We start from the raw sequence: 19129 nt of genomic DNA on the forward strand, positions 1-19129 counted from the left end.
CTGCTGGGGAATTCTGGGAATCGAAGTCCACACATTAAAATTGCTGAGGTTGAGAAACACCGTCGGTATGAATCAACTCTGCTACGGACTTGTGCTTAGACCGGGGACAGAAAAAATTGGCAAAGAAAACGAATCTGAACTGACTTCAAGGGCTATTTCCTCTCCTTCGCCTTTCTCCTTTCAGAGACGCTCTCATCCCCTCCGCCGCTTCTCATCTCACCGCGACCTACCTCCGAGGCAGTTCCGATTTCTCCTCAATCTAACCCATTGAACGTCAATCTCAAACCGTGGGGCGCTCATTGGCTGGCGATTCGGCCAATGAAGTGCTCGTGGGCCGGCCTCGCCTTTCTCCAAGCTCGGTGGCCTTATTCTGGATCGCTGATTGACAGAAGTGGGCGGGGAATCGGTCGCGCATTGGCTGTTGAGGGAGGGATGGGTGGGATTTTGTACGAGTGCACACAGGGATACGGGAGTGGGGGAGGGAGCGGAGAGGCCTCCCCGGAGGAGGATGGTCCCCTCGGTGGGGCTGCAGCTGCTGAGCCCACCCTGTACTCCGTCGGTGAGTCCCTCTGCCCAGGGTTGCAGCGAGAGGACCGGGTGGCTGCACGAGAGGCCCTCCAGCAGCGTGGGCCTGGGGGTGGGGTGGAGGTCTGGCCCCTCTTCGTAGCCCCAAACCACAGTGGCTCCGCACCCGGGTTCAACTTCTGCTCGTTCTCCGAGTGCAGAGCTGCGCGTGAAGCCCCTCTAGGTTCGTCCCAGCAGGGCTTTCCCCTTCAATCTCCTTTCCCGAGGCTTCCGCAGCCCTGCTTCTTAGAGCAGAAGACGTTGCCATCTTCCCTCTCTCCGGAGCCCTGTGGCAGGACCTGGTCTGCCCTTTCCACTATGCAAGACCCCTTGGAAACCTCGGGAGCTCTCCAGAGGCCCGTAGGAAATAGAGGGAGTTGAGTCCGGTCTGCTATTGACATGATGATGGAGTTCCGCAGAAGGCGAGCGCAGGCTACACCAAAAACGAGGAGTGGATCCTAGAAGGAAGGGAATTGGTAACTGGTATCGGTAGGAAAGGTTAGGATTGCTTCTTCGGACTTCAAACACGTTCAGGTCCGGAAATGGAAACGTTTTTGTTACTCTTTATTTACGTGATGTTTATGTAAATCTTGATAAAAATACTGTTTGAGCATTAGATATTAGATATCCCAATGAAATGGAGGAACAATGAGAAATATTTAGAACAGGCTAGAAGTATATAATCTGAAGGCTCCCAAGACCACCAGGGCAGACCTGGAAATAGAATGAGAACTCCAGGACTGGAAAAATAATGCCTAGGAATGGATTGACCCTGTTATTAGGATGATTGCGAATGAGCCATGCTGGAATGTTTGGTTGTAGGCCTAAAAATGCACACAGTCTTGAAAGCTTTTGAAAGCAGGCTTGTGATTTGAAAGCACAATAACTATATGCATTTTGACTTCTTCCAAGGGACTGGAAGAAATATCAGAAATGGGATAGGAAAGCTTCTGGAAAACGAATGAATCCTTAAGGATGGACATATCACTATTCCCAAGTGCAAGACAGGGCTGGTCTTTTCAATTCTATATTATCTAGTGCTAATCTCTAGTAAATTATATCACTTGGTTTACATATTCACTCTCCAAAATTTCCTTACCAATGACTATTCCAAATATCACTTGATATATGCTGCTTTTTAGAAGATTGGGACTTTTATGTTTTGTAAGCTACATTTTGAGATCTTGGTTATAGGATGTGGCAGGCAAAATTTTAAAATAGATACTTTCAAATAGCAAGATTGAGTACAAGTGAACATACAGCTGCCTGTGTCACAGTCAAATGAAGGCATTATGAGAAAATACTTTTTTCCCAGAATACTGATTTAGAAGTTAACTGGCAAATAGAAACATACATCTGTTGATTTTCCAAACATCTACTACCATAAACACTCAGAATGAGGAGGTACTGTACTGCACATTTTCCTTTATTATGTATAGCATCTTTAAAGCTGAAGGAATTGTTCTAAAAAGAGGCAAGGATTGATTGATTGGATGGATGGAAAGATAGATGTTTTATTACAATCAGCACAAAACCATACATAATAAAGTTTGTAGCCAATCCAATAAGGACAATGTTAGCTGTAAAGCACGACTAGACAAAACATAAAACCAGAAAACAGTAAAACAAGACTGAAATTAGTGTGTAAAACCATGTAAATGCAATAGCATAAAAATGGAGTCTGAAATGCAGAAATAAAATATATATTAAAAGGCAACTGGTTAGCAAAAGGGAGCATCATAGTAGACAGCAGAAAAAGCTGGTGGTGATGGGTAGGCAGCTAGAAAAATAAAATATTACAAGGCATTGGTTACTGCCCAGTTTGGCAAATGCTCCTCTATCTTAAAGATTCTGTTGCTGGATCCCACCAGCAGATTTTCCCCTTTCACTCCTCTGAACCCTGCATGAGCCTATTGACATGAGTTCTTTCATAAAAACCAAGGCAAGAAGAGAGACCGTCCTTTTTTAACCTGAGGCTTTTAAATAAGCAGTTGGCAACAAGTAGAACTGAGAAGAAGAAACGTCAACAACCTTCATGTTTTGAATATGGGCATCTGAAACTGAATATTCAAGACAAAATGGAACTTAGTTGGTTACACACCTGTCTCATGTTTTGAACTAGGATAGATGATAGCTTAAATCACTTTACCTTGTTTGGGGAGATCCTGTTGATACTGATTTGGGACTTCATGATAATCCTGTTTTTGATTAGTATTTAGCTACAAAAACTCAGGCTAGATATATATTAATATTTTTCTGTTAGATGGGATAATGGTGAGCTAGACATGGAAAAAACTTCTATAATTCTATTGTCATGGAAAGATGTATATTTGGTACATTTTAGACTTATTGGGGTTCAGATGTACTCAATCTGGGGGAAGCTGGTGGATGGTATATCAAGAGAATTAATGATTAGCACCAAGAAATTGATGGATCTGGATTATTTTCTGATAGGTTTAGTGGTTAAGGCATCAGACAAGGAACTAGGAGACTGTGAGTTTTAGTTCTGTTTTAGGTATGAGCCAGCTGGGTGACATTGTGCCAATCCCACGCTCTCAATTTCATCCATCTCACCGGGTGGTGGTTGTAGGAAAATAGGAGGAAGGCGTATTAGGTATATTTGCTACCTTGACTTATTTAGCATCATCACCATTCTAACCATTGTCTATCCACTGCAGGATGAAGAGCTCTTCTGTATGTTTCCAACCAATACAGTTTTGAGCTTTCTTTTGCCAGTTGGGCCCGCAATAGTTGCTGACGTCATCACTCCATCTTGTTTATGTCTCTTTTGTGGACGCTGTTTATCAAGTGTCCACTTTTTATCAAGTGGAATCCATTCTATGATTGCCTTAGTCCACCTGCCATCAGTTCTTTTTGCTATGTGACCAGCCCATTTCCATTTGATGACACTGTATATTTTAGTTTGTTTTCTAATTCATATGCAGATCTTTCTATCCTGTCTTGTGATGCCGACATGTCTCTTTCCATGGGTCTTTGCACCACTTGTAGCTTTTGTATTGATTGTGAGGTTAGTGTCCATGTTTTGCTGGTATATGCTAGAACAGGTAGCACATATGATCGAAAACTTTTCTCTTCAGGCATAGGGGGAGGTTGTTCTTGAAAATTATACTTACCGTATATACTCGAGTATAAGCCGAGTTTTTTGTGCTGAGCCCCTCGGCTTATTCTCGAGTTTTTTTTTTTTTAAGCCCCTCGGCTTATACTCGAGTATATACGGCTTATACTCGAGTTTTTTTTTTTTAAGCCCCTCGGCTTATACTCGAGTATATACGGCTTATACTCGAGTTTTTTTTTTTTCCTTTTTCACATTTTACCGGACGGAAGCCCTGCCGGTGCAGTGAGGGCGGGCGGGGAGCCAGCCTTCTCAGCTGAGGAGGAGGGTTTCAACCGGTAGGTGCCTCATTTCCCACCCTCGGCTTATACTCGAGTCCCCAGTTTACCCCAGTTTTTGGGGTAAAATTGGGGACCTCGGCTTATACTCGGATCGGCTTATATTCGAGTATATACGGTAACTTGCCAAATCCCTGCTAATCACATTTAACATGCCGTTCAATTTCCTTTTTTGTATCACCTTCTATTGAGATCTGTTTGCCAAGGTATATGTAGTGGGCTATTACATTGAGTTCTTCTCCAGATGTTAAAAAAATCTTTCTTCAGTGAATTTATTAAACATAACCTGGCACTTTTTCAAGTTTATTTTAAGCCAAATGGTCCTCCTGCTTTTTGCAGCTTTTGTATGTATTTTTGTAGCTCTTCTGGGTCTTGTGAGAAGAGAACATCATCTGCAAATCTTAAGTTATTTAAATAGGTGCCATTGATTTTTATTTCATCTTTTGCCCAGTGTAGTTTGCAAAATGCTTCGTCAAGGCAAGCTGGGAAAAGGATAAGTGATATTGTATCACATTGTCATTTTATGTTGATTTTCACTTTAAGATCATTAAAGCAAATTGTCACTATTGTTTTTTCATATATTGATTGTAGTAAGTTTATGTAAGCAGTGCCTACGCCTTGGTTGAGCAATGCATTGATTGTTGCTTGCTGGAATACTGATTCAAATGCCTTTTCCTAGTAAATGAAAGCCATGCACAGAGACATGGTGTACTCATTGTGTCTTCCAATGACTTGCTGAACAACCTGGATATGATCCATTGTACTGTAACCACTTCTGAACCCTACCTGCTCCTTTGGCTATGCATCATTTAATATTCTCAATATTCTTTTTTGCTATTATTTTGGTGAAAACCTTGTAGATAACTGAAAGAAGGCTTATTGGGCAATAATTCTTTAAATCATCTTGGGGCCCTTTCTTGTGCATAAGAATCACTGGCATTTTTCCATGCATTGGGTATTTTTTCTTCTCTGAGGTATCTCAAGTATAATTTTGCTAGCATCTTGTGTAAAGTATGACCATCAGCTTTCAGCATTTCAACTGTAACATGGTCATTTCCTGAAGCTTTGTCATTTTTCATCGATTTTATGGCACTTGATACTTCCTGTACTAGAATATTTGACATTTCCCTCTTTTGTGGGTGTTGTTACTTTTGAGTGATCTTGATGTTTGTATAGCTCTGAATAGAATTTTCTAATTATTTCTAATATTTCCTGTCTTGTTCTACACGCAAAGTCATCTTCACGTTTTAATGCAAAAACCTCCTTTCTTGTTTTTATAAGCTTGCATTTTGCTCTATTAATCCCTTTGTTTTCTTCAATTGCCTTTTTCATGTTAAACTGATGTGTTTCTTCTTGGATACATTTTCTTATGGTAAGTTCAACATACTCCAGTTTATTAGTGAGTTATTTATAAAAACAATAAAAGGATAGAAATAAAATCAATAAATAAATCCTAACAATCAGTATGTCTAATCTTTATAAGGAAAGTCTGATAAGGAAATTATAGCTATAATAGTATTAGTGCTATTTAGAGATATTCTTAAAAAGAATTCATATACTTCACTTATTTCAACATCTTAATTGGCTACTGATTTGCTCTACTCCAGAATTCCTAGCATTCATTATGATCTTTAAAGACCTGTTTCACTTATGAACCATCTGAGTTGTAAGATCCTCAAACGAGACTATTTTTGTTGATCTTTACCATGGTATAAGGAATGGTTATAATTGATAAGCGTGAGGATAGGTGGCTTGAACTATTATTGTACAGAGGGACATAGTACAAGTGCTATAATGAAATACATGCAAAGAAGTGGTGGCTTTCCATATTGAGTAGAGAACAAGCCGTGATGGCCTCAGGCAGTATCATACCAATACAATACAATTCTGAGAAGTTTGCACAATTTTTCAAGGATAAAATCATGTAGAATAATGCTGGTCTTGTATTGGATAATATAATTATTCATCAAATTTACATACCTGAGTATACCATATGAATATATGAGTCAGCTTTATTTTTTCCTATTACAATATGTTCCTGCCTGGAGTATTCTAAGTATGTCTTTTTGTCACCTGTCTTTGACAAAAAGAGATCCTTACCTTCTTAATAGAGACAGGGATGAGCCTATTTAAGAATTTGCACACTTGATTATCTTTAACAAATAGTGGTTTACGGTATGTTCAACATTCCTATGTATCCAAGCTGCTGAGAGAATGGGGAAGTTGTAGCTCTGAATTCCTGAGAAAATATGGATAACCTAGATTGTTTCCACTATGGGTTTAGATCTGGCTTTGTGCAAAGATGGCTTTGACTTCTCTGATGGATGATCTGTATCTGTATTAGTTATAGAGATATCAGGCCCATGATGACACTTAGGGAACTTGTTAAAAAATTAGCAGCACATGCAGGTGGGACAATAGGCAATGGCACTTTATTCCAGAATTGGGAGAAGCACACCACCATCTACAGTACATCTCTTTGCCTTACACTCTTCTCCTAATTACAGCATTTTGATACAAATTCAAGTATTTGTCTTATATATTCTCTAGCAGCAATTAAGGATAGTGTCCCACAACAATTAACAGTATTTTCTTATACTCTGTTAACAAGTTTTCAGAAGTGTAAATAGGAAGATATTCAAACAATGCAGTACTAGTAAAAGTAAATATTACAGTAATGGAACGCTTTCACAGAGCGATTCTGATGAGGAAGTGCATAAGTGGTGGGAGTAAAATTCAGTAGTATTGAGGATACATAACAATGGAAGAGCAGGGAGGAAAGTTAAAGAGGAGAACAATAAGAAAGAAAAAAATATGTATAGCTATAGGTTTGTCTTTTTCTAAAACTCAAGATGTCCATGAATAAATGTAGTAGTATAAATAGGACAACAATCAGAGGAAAAAAAATAAAAGAAGGAAATATAAGAGGTATATAGAAATATAAAATGTCTCAATGGTTTTTAATTCTTTGACTATGGCAGTGTTTCTTAAACTTTTTGCTTTCAGGACCCCTTCCAATTTTAAAAACTTATGGAGGATCCCAAAAGAGCTCTTGTTTTTATGGGTTATATTTATTGATATTTTCTGAATTTAAAATTTAAAATTTCTGCATTTGATGATTATATATTTATTGAATCATGTAAAAATAAAATTAGCACACTTGATTATCTTTAACAAATAGTGGTTTACGGTATGTTCAACATTCCTATGTATCCAAGCTGCTGAGAGAATGGGGAAGTTGTAGCTCTGAATTCCTGAGAATTGTATTAACATAAGTATTTTAATGAAAAAGCTATTTTAATAAAAATAATGAGAAGAATAACATTGTTTTAAATTTGTGCAAATATCAATATCTGGCAAATAATTTTGATTTTGCAAATCCTGAGAAGGTCTTGAGAACCCTCATAGATCCTTGAACCACTCTTTAAGAAACATCAGACCATGGCCTTTTTGAGAGAGGGAGCTAGAGAGGATAGTACTGCTTTGCAGCAGATTCACTCCTATGTGCATGAATATTATCAGAAGGTAGTCTGAGATACTTCTGCTGGGTGGAATCATGCAGAGGAATCTTGTTAGGTTCCACCTTAACTTTGCATTATTTAAAATCTGTATGAAGCTGATGGGAAAGTTCATGTCATCAGTACATCAATAATACACAGCTACCGTTCTTGATTGACAAGGTTAAAATGAACAAATAAGTTTCAGAAAGGCACAGATCACAATTGACCAATACTGATTTTTATTTTACCTTGATTCAAAAGATATCAGCAATGTTTTAATGTTGCATTTGTTGATTAGGCTACCACCTTTGATTCAGTATACAGTAGGTATGGACATTAGCCGATATTGATGCAGATAAAGATTTAGGATACCCAGTTATAGTCTAATACATTTGCCCAAGTGAAAATAAGGTTGCTAATAGTATCAGTGAAATGAATACTACAAGGTTACACTCTCATACCCATATTGTGTAATCTTCATATAAATTCAGTAGTGTGTTATATATTGGCTTTAGAGTTCTTCCCTCTATCTTTAGGTTCTTGGAATTTTTACTATATGATGAGGATTATGATTCTTCTTTCAATAATAATAATCGAATAACAATCTTTTTAAAACTTAGGTTATTATGCTGAGAAATATCTAGAGGTTAAGCAGAATAAAATCCAGAGTTATGGTTTTGGGAAATGACCTAATATTTCAATAGTCTATTGGAGAAGCCACCATAAAAAAGGTTAAACCACTTAAATATTTAAGTAATACTCAATAAAATTCTTTGTAAAGTGTATGTAGACTATAGTAAGATGTAAAATGTTAAAAATTAAAATAATTGAGACTATCATGACTTTTCTTGTCCTAGAAAAGGAGAACAATTGTTGACACCAAGCACTAAAACTGTTCTCCCACAAATGCTTTAAGCAAAAAGGGGGAAATGCCTATTGCATAAGATCTTTGGAAAACACACACATTCAGTACTGTAAAAGGTATTGAGGCTTCCCATGTGTGCTTCTGTTCATCTTCTACAAATAGAATTAGGTTATCCTTGGTTAAAGTTCAAATTGATAAGGTACCATTCAGTTTTTGCAAACATCTCTCCAAAAGTGTCTAAATTCTTGGTTAAATAGTTAATAGATATGATAATCCAATGCTTTATATGGGTTATTGGATAAATATCTACTCTCAATATCAATTATTCCATTTGGAATCTAAAGATTTGCAAGAAGTTGGAGCTTGAATGCTATATTGTAGGTGTTACAATGCTGTCATATTAAAACAGTACTTTTTTACTGGTTGCTTTTCAGCCTTGCTGCAAGGATGCTCCTATTAGTGTACAAAGCATTATATGACAGCCTAAAATTATTTGCAGGATCACTTATTCTTTTGGGTTCTTTGGCACAGTTTGTGGTTGAAACCGAAGGTTAGTTTAATGTCATAAAAATGATTGCCCATAACAATGTCTAATCATTTTGTTTTTTTATTACTGTTTCAGAGAGGATTTGAGATATACCTGTTGGCTCCACTAGATAAATCAGACCAAGAGTCAACTTGACAGGATAGCTAAAACTACTTTTATTGGGATTTGGTATAAAACAGAATCTTACAAGTCTATGTTGTTTCTTCTTTTTATAGTTCAGTGACTTCGGGAGTCATCTGTCTGAACCATTTCCAAATGTTATCTGGACATTCTAGACTTTAAAAATGCTTTAGTTCCTTTTGTCTAAGAGCTGTATGTCTCTGTGAAGGTAATCTTCAGTATATAGAATACTTTTTTTCAGCATTAAGTGTTTACTTTTTCTATTGCTGTTAAATGTCTGACTGAGTAGTAAATAAAGTAAATAGTAAGAATAGGCCTTCTAGATGCCTTTCTTATGTTCTATAAGGGAGATCAGTTAGCACTTTGAGAAAAGATTACTTGGTCCTGAGAAGGAGGAAAGATTAAGAAAGAAACATTTTGTTTCGTATACGATGGAGACTGTTGGAAGAACTGAAAGACCAGATTAAGAACAGATTACCATGGAGAAAATATGTCTGTATGATTGCTGTTGACAACAACCTAATCGCATCAATCAAAATCATAAGATGGAGCAGAAAGAATTGCTCTAAACTGGAAATTTCTAGATAACCTATCACTAAATAATCTGCAATTATTTTCTTCTCTTATGAAAAAAGTGATAAAATTGAATACTAAAGGAATGAGTCATGTTTTATCACCTCTGGAAAGATTACACAGATGCTAATAATAACTGTTTTATTGATAAATTGATTGTTATGTGTAACCTGTGATTGAACATTGACTGTATTATTCTGGGCTGTTTTGTTGCATTCTTCTTTCTTCGTACCTTACAGAATATTAAAAATGAAAAATTATATGAGAGAGAACAGTATGCCCTGTGATATCCCACATCGGTGAAATTACACCCTTAAACACTGTTCCATCTTGATTATAGATTAGAACCATCCACTCAAGAAAAAAAAACTCTGAAGAACAACACTTCCAACCCCTAACTCCTGCTGACAGTCCAATATGATGCTATGATCAAGAGAATTTTAAAAGGACTAGGAAGGATATAGTGTGCCCCATCAAGGTTCAGATGGTCATCCACCAATGTGACTAATGCCATTTCCATCCCATGGAATCTAGATAATCCATATCTTTTATCACTATTACTCTTTGAAGCTGAGTCACTCCCCTCCCCTCAACAAGGAAGTTTGGCTATATTCAAGGAGAGCTTTTTCAAGTCATAGTACACAAATGCCTCTTAAAACAAGTGGCATTACAAACAAGCATTGTCAATTCCCCATATCCAGTAAATTCCTTCCTGCCTAGTTCCTTAGAACTAGGAAAAGCATGAATCACGTTGCATTTGGCACACTCATCTTATAGAGAATCTATCCACTGTCTTGAGCATAATGAGCTGAAAAGTATCCTTGATTCATAGCACAAGATCCAGTCTCAACACCATGTTGGATTTTGTCCAACTGACATACAGCTCTAGGACTTTCTCCATCAAGAAAACTGCAAAATTATACAGAGAGCCTGCAAATACCTTATCCCATCTCTGAGCAAGGTGGACATGTAAATATCTCGAGATGTAATAAGGACAGAGAAGAACAGACACTACCCAATAAAAATATCTTTCTTGGGAACTTCCCAAATCCACTAAAAGTTCAATAAGAAGCTTCCCCAACACCCCCGACTGTCACTTAGTGAATATATTTCAAAAGTTCTTGTTCGGTCTGGTAGCCCTGTTTCTTCAGCATGTCATCCTGAACCTTAGTTGCGGTCAAGCCTCACCTTCATTACAATGCCAATTTTCTGCCATTATTCTTCCCTCAGTGGTAGCAGAAGCAGCAGTCTTTTGTCCTCTAATGAAAAGTTCCTCTTTTACAAACTATGAGCCTGGAGAAACATATGTCAACTAGCCACAGATTAATTACCTAACGGCTAACTAAAATACCATCTTAAAAAAAGAAGTCATTTTGACTTAATATATCCAAGAGATGGTGAAATGATAATTACAGTTCTCTCTAAAAAAAAAAACGCTCTTTGACTCTCTCTTAGATTCCGTTTAACTGTCACTCTTGTTTTCAGTAGTGAGTTTCTCCCCCCCCCCCACTTTATTATTATTTTTTTCCTTTCATTTGGTCCTTTTGTTGTTTCCTTGTGCACTACTGGCACTACTGTATATTCTTTTCCTTCTACTTGCTTCTCTCTCAGGATACTTTCACCAGGGATTGTTTCTGCTCCTCAGTCCCTCTTGTATGGCTTTGGGGAAAAAATCAAAGATGAAAAAAGCATCCTGAAAGGTCCCAGGAAAAGTCAAGGCAGAACCCACCATGACAGCTATTTGATGAATGCATGCATAAAAATAAAGGTATCGGCTTAATTATGTGTGAATGGACTAAAATATATGTCCTAAAATAGGACTTATTTCAACTACATTGTTTTAGAAGTATATGAAAGTAGGAATGTGTAGGTTGGTAATAGTTGTATGTTAAGCTCCAATGAATGGTGGTAATGAAAAAAGTAGATTTGGGTTTTGAGAAAAAGTGTTCAAATGCAATTCTGCACATATATATATGCTTTAAACATAAATCTAATGTTTTACTTTTACATGTACATGTACTTGTGTACATGCACATGTAGCAAATGAAAAAATCTGAAAGTGTGATTGATTTGATCATTTCTGATAAAAAATTAAGAGATTGAGGGGTTTTTTCCTTAGAGCTTCAAGGAGCCAGCGATAAATAGAGTGATAATTGCTATTGATAGTATTGTATTCTTCTCCATATGGATAACCGGGAAATATTACTTTTAGTGAACTTCATGAAACTTGGAAAGTGCTTGTATCTGCTATGCATACATTTACATTTATCACAAGGACCATAGCTATGTCCTTTGTCTTCTTTCAGAAAGTAGTCATGCTCTCGTCTTCCAGCTTTGTATTCTTGCTGCTTTATATCCACCTGTCCTTGTTTTACTACAGTAGCCTCAAGTGATTTATTAATTGCATGGTAAAAAATATCTTGTAAATCTCTTCCACTGAGCGTGTTTCTCCATGTGATAGTTCTCTTTAGGGAAAGTTACTTTCTGGAATAATTTACTTTTGCTCTTGTATTCAGTTCCACAAATCCTTGTCCACTTATGTGAGCTGAAGTGTTTATTACACTTGTTTATTCCATTCTCCTTATTTTTTTTTCCTGTGCTCCTCTATAGATTTACATTTTAAACATGCTGTATATATGTTTAGTTACTTTTAGGCAGGGAAAGAAAAATGCTTTTTCCTTCTATTCCTTATGTAGCCACCATTTGTAGATATACCCAACACTGGTGGATTTGAGAAAATGTTAAACAAGAATCAGTGACATGAATTCCAACCAACATGCCACCACTATGTAGATTAATATTAGGTAATACAGGTTTTATTAACTAATAAAAAGACTCACTAAAGTTACTGCAACATTTTACACTAAATATAAAATTGAATATTGCTTTAGACATTCATGACTCAGAAATAGGGCTTTTTAGTCAAACGTCTGATGAATTGTCCTTTGTGGCTGATACATAAAATCATAGGGTTGGAAGGGGAAATTCTTCTCTGTACTCTTTGAGCCTCAACATCTTTTTTCTATTGTGACCAGAACTGGATGCAGTATCCAAAATGTGGCCTCACCAATGTGGTATAAAGTGGTACTGTCACTTAATACAATCCGTCTGTTGATATAGCCCAGGTCTGCTTTGGCTTTTTTGGCAGTTGCAGCACACTGCAGGTTCATACTGAAGTGGTAGTTACCAAGACACCTAGGTCCCTCTCATAGGCACCTCTGTTGAGTCAGATGCTGCTTATGTACCTGTGCATATATTTTTTTCTTGCCAAAGTGCAGGACCTTACTTTTTTTGCCACTGAACTGCATCTTGTTGGATAGGATCCAGTGCGCAAGTCTGGCAAGATCCTTCTGAGGATATCTTCTGACGCATCAGCCATTTCCCCCAGCTTTATATCATCTGCAAATTTGATGAGTCCTGTCCCACCCCACGGCTAGGTCATTTATGAAGATATTAAAGTAAAATATAAATAAGGCTTGGGTATATTTCAGACAATTTTATTAGTCTAAAATTTGATGTACTTTTGGATGCAGTAGAAACCATAGAATGCTTACAAGCTAGTAAACCAAATAGTTTGGTGGTAAGTACAAATAATATATGGGTAGCTAAATAGCGAAACTTTGCATTGTTGCTTCTGCTTCAGTGTTCAATAGGCATATTAACACCTTTGACAGTTTTATTAATAAATTGATCGTACTAATGTAAAATTGTTTCAAAATTGTAGTGAAAAATTGCTACAAACGTACGCATTTTCAACTGTAATGAGAATTGATATAGTAGCTTCAAAGATTGTGATGAGTTTTTCTGTTTTCCTAGATTCTTTTGTCTCAAACTATGCCAGAGATGACAGAGAAAGCTCCTCTTAAGAAGCAGCACCGGTATGTTTCCAAATTGCAGATAAGTACATGATATAATCCTATCCTTGCTACAGAGAAATATACTGATTTGGGTGAGATCCTGTGCTTTGATTAATTCTCTGTTCCAGCCTTTTGAAAAAGCGATTGAAGACTAGAATAACCACAAAAAAGAGGGTGTTCTGACTGCAGGCTTCTGCTCACTCCCTTTTTTTTAACAGCTTATACATTTGAAAAAGGTAAAATAGGCATGAAAGAAGTGGGGCTGAGGAGGGCTACAATTTTTATTAAACTATCATATTCTATTTATTTTTAACAAAAATGAAAAAGTACCGAGGTAGCCAGATATTGCAAAAGTAGGTGAGCTATCAGTCAACATGATAAATAGTGGTAAACTACAACAGACTGCTTTGCTGGATTGTCTGAAGTGTTATTTATTTGGAAATAGCTTAACAGTAGTAGCTACTGTCCAACTTGGTTTAATGTAGCATGCGTACATATCATTAATACTAGAATTTATACTAGATGTCAGCCTCCGCTTTATTTGAAGTGTATTTACCTATTGGAGTGTTTTACTGTTTTATTACTTTGTTAAAAGTTTTCTTTACTGAATGTCTTACTTGATTTAATGGGAAAGGGGGGGAGGTTTGTACTGTTGCCAGTGTTCGGCTGATCATTGCAGGTGAAGAAGGAGATAGTCTTTCAACCAGACGTTTGAACTGATTTGGCACGTGAATGTAACCGGAGTTGCATGCTTCGCATTCCATCCAGAAGATTGACAGAGGGAGAACATCGGAAGTGAAACAACATGTGGCCAAGGAAGAAGAGGACATTGGACTATGATTGTTTGATCCCGGGTGGCAGGAGGGTTCAAGAGAGGAAATACCTTTGTACAGTTGTAATTACTTTCAGTTCTGGCTTAGCTTTCTCTGCAATCTGATGTGTTTAGTAAAAATTACCAAGCTCTTCAAACTGATGGAGTTTGGTCTTTATTTTCTTAAACACTGATCGGAGGCAATCTGACACTAGGTTTAGCAGGAATTTAGTGCAAAATATGGGGGAGGTGGGGGGGGTTGTACAAAAATATACTGCATATAGCTCTCTATCCATTCCATGCCAATATGAGAAGTGTGTCTTTTGATATGAACAACTATTGCGTTTTCTTTTTATATGAAGTTTCTTTAAAAACTGAATAGAAAAGCACCTTCTTTGAAACAAGCCTAAAATCAAATTACCGTTCATTTTGCTAAGTTTTAGGAAAGCAATTGCATTTTTTAAAAATGGGCCTGGAACTGTTAGTTGTGAGCCTCCATCCTGAGTTCTTCTTTGCTGCTTGCTGCTTCTTCAAATGCAGATGTTTTTGTAATTGCAGATGTAGCTATAAATTGTTTTGTACTTTCTAAATGTAAGCAACCCAGAGTCCTTTGGGATTGGAAAAGGAAATAAACCTAGATCCATTAATCAATCATGTGTTTATGTTTGTATTTGTGTTTATGTTTGTGTACATGTACATATAGTCGTTTTAATAGATTTGCAGGGACAGTAATTGAAAAACAAATTATTTGATCTAGCATCTTATCAGGAGAAAAGAGAGTTTTTCACATAAAACCCTTCTTTAAGAAAAATATACTAAAGGAAATGCAGTAATTACATACCCAATAGCAATAGCAATAGCACTTCGACTTATATACTGCTTTACAGTGCTTTACAGCGGTTTATAGTCAGCATATTGCCCTCAACAGTTTGGGTCCTCATTTTACCCACCTTGGAAGGATAGAAGGCTGAGTCAACCTTGAGCCTGGTGAGATCTGAGCCTGCCAGATTTGCAGGCAGCTGGCAGTCAGCAGAAGTGGCCTGCAGTACTGCACTTTAACCACTACACCACCATGGCTCATATCTCGCAAGGTTGCCAGTTACCAGTACTTTTCTGCATTCCTGCCATGACAATGCCAAGCTTTTCCAAAGTCCAGTACATAATAATAATAATAATAACAACAACAATAACAACAACAACAACAACAACAACAATAACAACAACAGAGTTGGAAGGGACCTTGGAGGTCTTCTAGTCCAACCCCCTGCCCAGGCAGGAAACCCTACACCATTTCAGACAAATGGTTATCCAACATTTTCTTTAAAATTTCCAGTGTTGGAACATTCACAACTTCTGCAGGCAAGTCATTCCACTTATTGATTGTTCTAACTGTCAGGAAATTTCTCCTTAGTTCTAAATCATCTAATCATCTATAGCAATATCCTTCCTATAAAAGACTACTTCAGCTTCAATCGCAATATTACAAGAGCAAAAAATAGATTCAAGCTAAACGTCAACCGCTTCAAACTTGATTGCAGAAAATATGACTTCTGTAACAGAGTTGTTAATGCTTGGAACTCACTACCTGACTCCATAGTCTCTACTCAAAATCCCAAAATCTTCAACCAAAAACTGTCTACTATTGACCTCACCCCATTCCTAAGAGGACTATAAGGGGCGTGCATAAGAGCATAATAGTGCCTACCGTTCCTGTCCTATTGTTCCCTTCATTATATCAAATTAATATTATTAATGCATATTTTTACTTATATATTTTCTTCAATACATGTTGTTTTATCTATGACAATTGTTTGTGTATACTGTTGTGACAAAATAAAAAAAAAAGTTGCTTCTTTCCTTGATCAGTTTCCACCCATTGCTTCTTGTTCTACCCTCAGGTGCTTTGGAGAATAGTTTGACTCCTTCTTTGTGGCAACCCCTGAGATATTGGAACACTGCTATCATGTCTCCTCTAGTCCTTCTTTTCATTAAACTAGGCATACCAAGTTCCTGCAACCGTTCTTCATATGTTTTAGCCTCCAATCCCCTAATCATCTTTGTTGCTCTATGATGATTTCTATTCTAGTCAGATTTAAGAATAAATGTCATTGGAGTAGGGAAATATGGAACATTGGCAGGAAAAATGTTCTTTAAACTTGTTTTTATGTCAGAAATTTATAGGAAAGTATAAAATTATATTTTAAATTTATGTAACATAATCCCCTACTCTGGTACACAAAACAATATATAAATTACATATGCATTTATAATGTTTCCCCTATTCCTTATATCTATGGTATTTTTTTACACTACTGGTGACATAATAGTGATCCATATTGGAACCTTTGTTCATAGCTTGAATTTTCACAAGAGAACCCATTTTAAAGCCTCATTTTGTGCCTGTTTTATGTATGCAATTTTGTGTATGTAAGTTTTAGAAAATATAGATTTTCTTGTGTTAAAAAATAAACAGGCTTATTAGTTATATGCTACAATATTCACTGTATATTTGGGGGGGTTGTCAGAACTGAACATTGTTTTACAAATGTTTATGGATTTAATAAAATACTTTAAATAGCAATAAATAGTTCATGTTTTTTTAAACAGGAAGAAAAACCGAGAGACTCATAATGCAGGTAAGAATTTAATATTTTTCATTTTTAGTAATAATTTTTATTGAAGTTTAAAAATACAAAGACAAACTAATACAAACTAAGAAAAATGCAAAAAGACCAAAATATGTGTGGGTATGTGAGACTTCCTCTTCACTCTTCTGAGTTAAAATCCATACATATACATCACTTTTCTGAATTATTATTTGTGTGTCCCACAATGAAACATCGATGAGTTTCATTGTGAATCTTGTGTAACATCATATCATTAATAAATCCTATCGATTTTGAATCTGTGTTCAAAACAGCCTCATTCTCAGTTCTATCCTTTCCTATCTCTTCTTTTGAACCTGTTTATATATTCACAAGCAATTTTAAAAGAAAATTCTGAGTACATTATTGCCAATTATCCTTGAGTTCTTTCTGCCATTGTATATTAGTGTGTCTGCACCTTAGTTATAAATTTTTAGTTCTTTCTGATTACTTCTTGTAACCAGATTACCTCTAGTAACCAGGTCTCCTTAAATGTTCTTCTCTAATCCACATTTTCCAAGGGAAAGGTTTAAAAGCAAAATCTTCATATATTTTTATAGGATTTTAAACAAACCACAAGAAATATTCTTGTAATTATTTCTTAATTTTTTATGGTCAATCTGGCCTCTTAGCCCATTTAAAAACTCTCTAAAATCAACTTTCTAATCACCCCTTTGCTGCTTATTTCTGATTTTAATAGACTCTTAGACTTACATGTAACTTTTTTTACTGAGGAAAATCACCCAGCGTAATAAAACTTGTCTTTCTGAAAATTCTTAATATTCAAAAAGCAGTTTACAAGTCATTTCCAGGAAAATTGATTAAGTACAGAAGTAGGCAAACCTAATGTCTCTTTGAAGGCTCTGAGTCTGAATTGTAGCTTGGACAAAATGATTCTTCCAGCATCCAGAGTTCTAAAACCCACCAGAGACACCTGATTTACAGCCTCATTGCAGGGAGCATATGTGTGAAGTATTATGATAGATCTCAGGGCCTCTCCTTATTCTGAAGATGAATTCAGGGAATTTATTCATTTGCCAGTTCCTTTTTCCACTGCATCAGCTCCATGCTCATAGACCCAACTTCAGTTGACCATGCTTCCCAGTTGGAAAGAACTTTAATATTGGTGGAATCCAGGTGATTCTTTTAAGTATGCAAAACAGAAAAGTGTTAAATAGAAAATTTCTAAGCAACCTATATTTGTAAATGTACATACAGTGGGTTCTGTTTTTTATAGTGGAGAGGCATCGAAAGAAGAAAATCAATGCTGGTATAAACCGAATTGGTGAGCTAATTCCATGTTCCCCTGCACTGAAACAGGCAAGTAGGAACTTATGTTAATACCAGCTGTATATAGACTTTAGAGTTGATTCTTCTAATACCCCTATTCAAACAATCAAGACTTGGGATTAGTAAATTGGAATATACTCAAGTTTTAACTGTGAAATACAATTAAATATCTTACTACAGATAGCTTGTATAGTGGCTACTATTGTGATTGGCAGTTCTGTCATTAAGTGAAGTGGTTATCAATCTTCTTAAAATATATATTAACAAAAAAGATTGTGTGGCAGTTGGATGAAATTGATTATAATTTTGAAATTGTCTAAATCACTTGCAATAGAAGATAAAAACCTTCTAAGCAAAAGAGCTATGGAAAATTTTCTGGAAATGTTTTTGTTTTGTGAACGTTTTCATTATCTAGTACATTATATTAGCATGGGTTGATGGTGGTGTTAGCTTTATTAGCTTTAATGTTTTGTTACTTTTTCTTCTGGACATTGTAAATCAGTTCAAAATCTGTATCCTTTACAGAGTAAGAACATGATTCTGGATCAAGCATACAAATATATAACAGAAATGAAAAAGCAAAATGATGAACTCCTGTTGAATGGAGGAAACAATGAGCAAGGTGAATAGATTATTCTATGAAAGTAACATTTTATAGTCTTTCCTTATTTATCTGGGGCTGCTGCAGAAGGCCTTATGAAGCATCACCAAACAAAATGAAGTACTGCACTGTCTTTCTGTGACTGAATTATTTGAAACTATTTCCACTTCAGGAAGGAGGCTCTGTTGCTACAAGGTGGTAAGCTTTCAGTTTATAGCACTGATAAATATTCTAAAATATTCCACTGTTACTGTATATCTATGTTTATATTTAATAAAAATAGTTAGCAAATGTAGCTTTTACTATTCTCAACATTATATAAAATTGGCACACTTGTTTTTATTG

General features: G+C 36.2%; 1 protein-coding gene across 3 annotated transcripts in view; it reads left to right on the forward strand.

Annotated features, from left to right (window-relative positions):
• Positions 1-444: 444 nt before the first annotated feature.
• The window catches only part of USF3 (upstream transcription factor family member 3), a 29140-nt gene continuing 10455 nt past the window's right edge, over positions 445-19129 (forward strand). The window contains exons 1-7 of one of the 3 annotated variants that reach the window (XM_058166889.1): positions 458-559; positions 9103-9215; positions 11192-11348; positions 13397-13458; positions 16856-16884; positions 18131-18213; positions 18709-18805. In XM_058166889.1, the coding sequence (XP_058022872.1) occupies positions 11325-11348; positions 13397-13458; positions 16856-16884; positions 18131-18213; positions 18709-18805 (295 nt within the window). In that variant the 5' untranslated portion in view covers positions 458-559; positions 9103-9215; positions 11192-11324. Of the gene's footprint in view, positions 560-9102; positions 9216-11191; positions 11349-13396; positions 13459-16855; positions 16885-18130; positions 18214-18708; positions 18806-19129 lie in introns of all 3 variants that reach the window. The other 2 variants (XM_058166890.1, XM_058166887.1) reach the window with 2 other exon arrangements.

Source organism: Ahaetulla prasina, chromosome 2 (assembly GCF_028640845.1).
Source record: "Ahaetulla prasina isolate Xishuangbanna chromosome 2, ASM2864084v1, whole genome shotgun sequence".
NCBI lineage: Eukaryota > Metazoa > Chordata > Lepidosauria > Squamata > Colubridae > Ahaetulla > Ahaetulla prasina.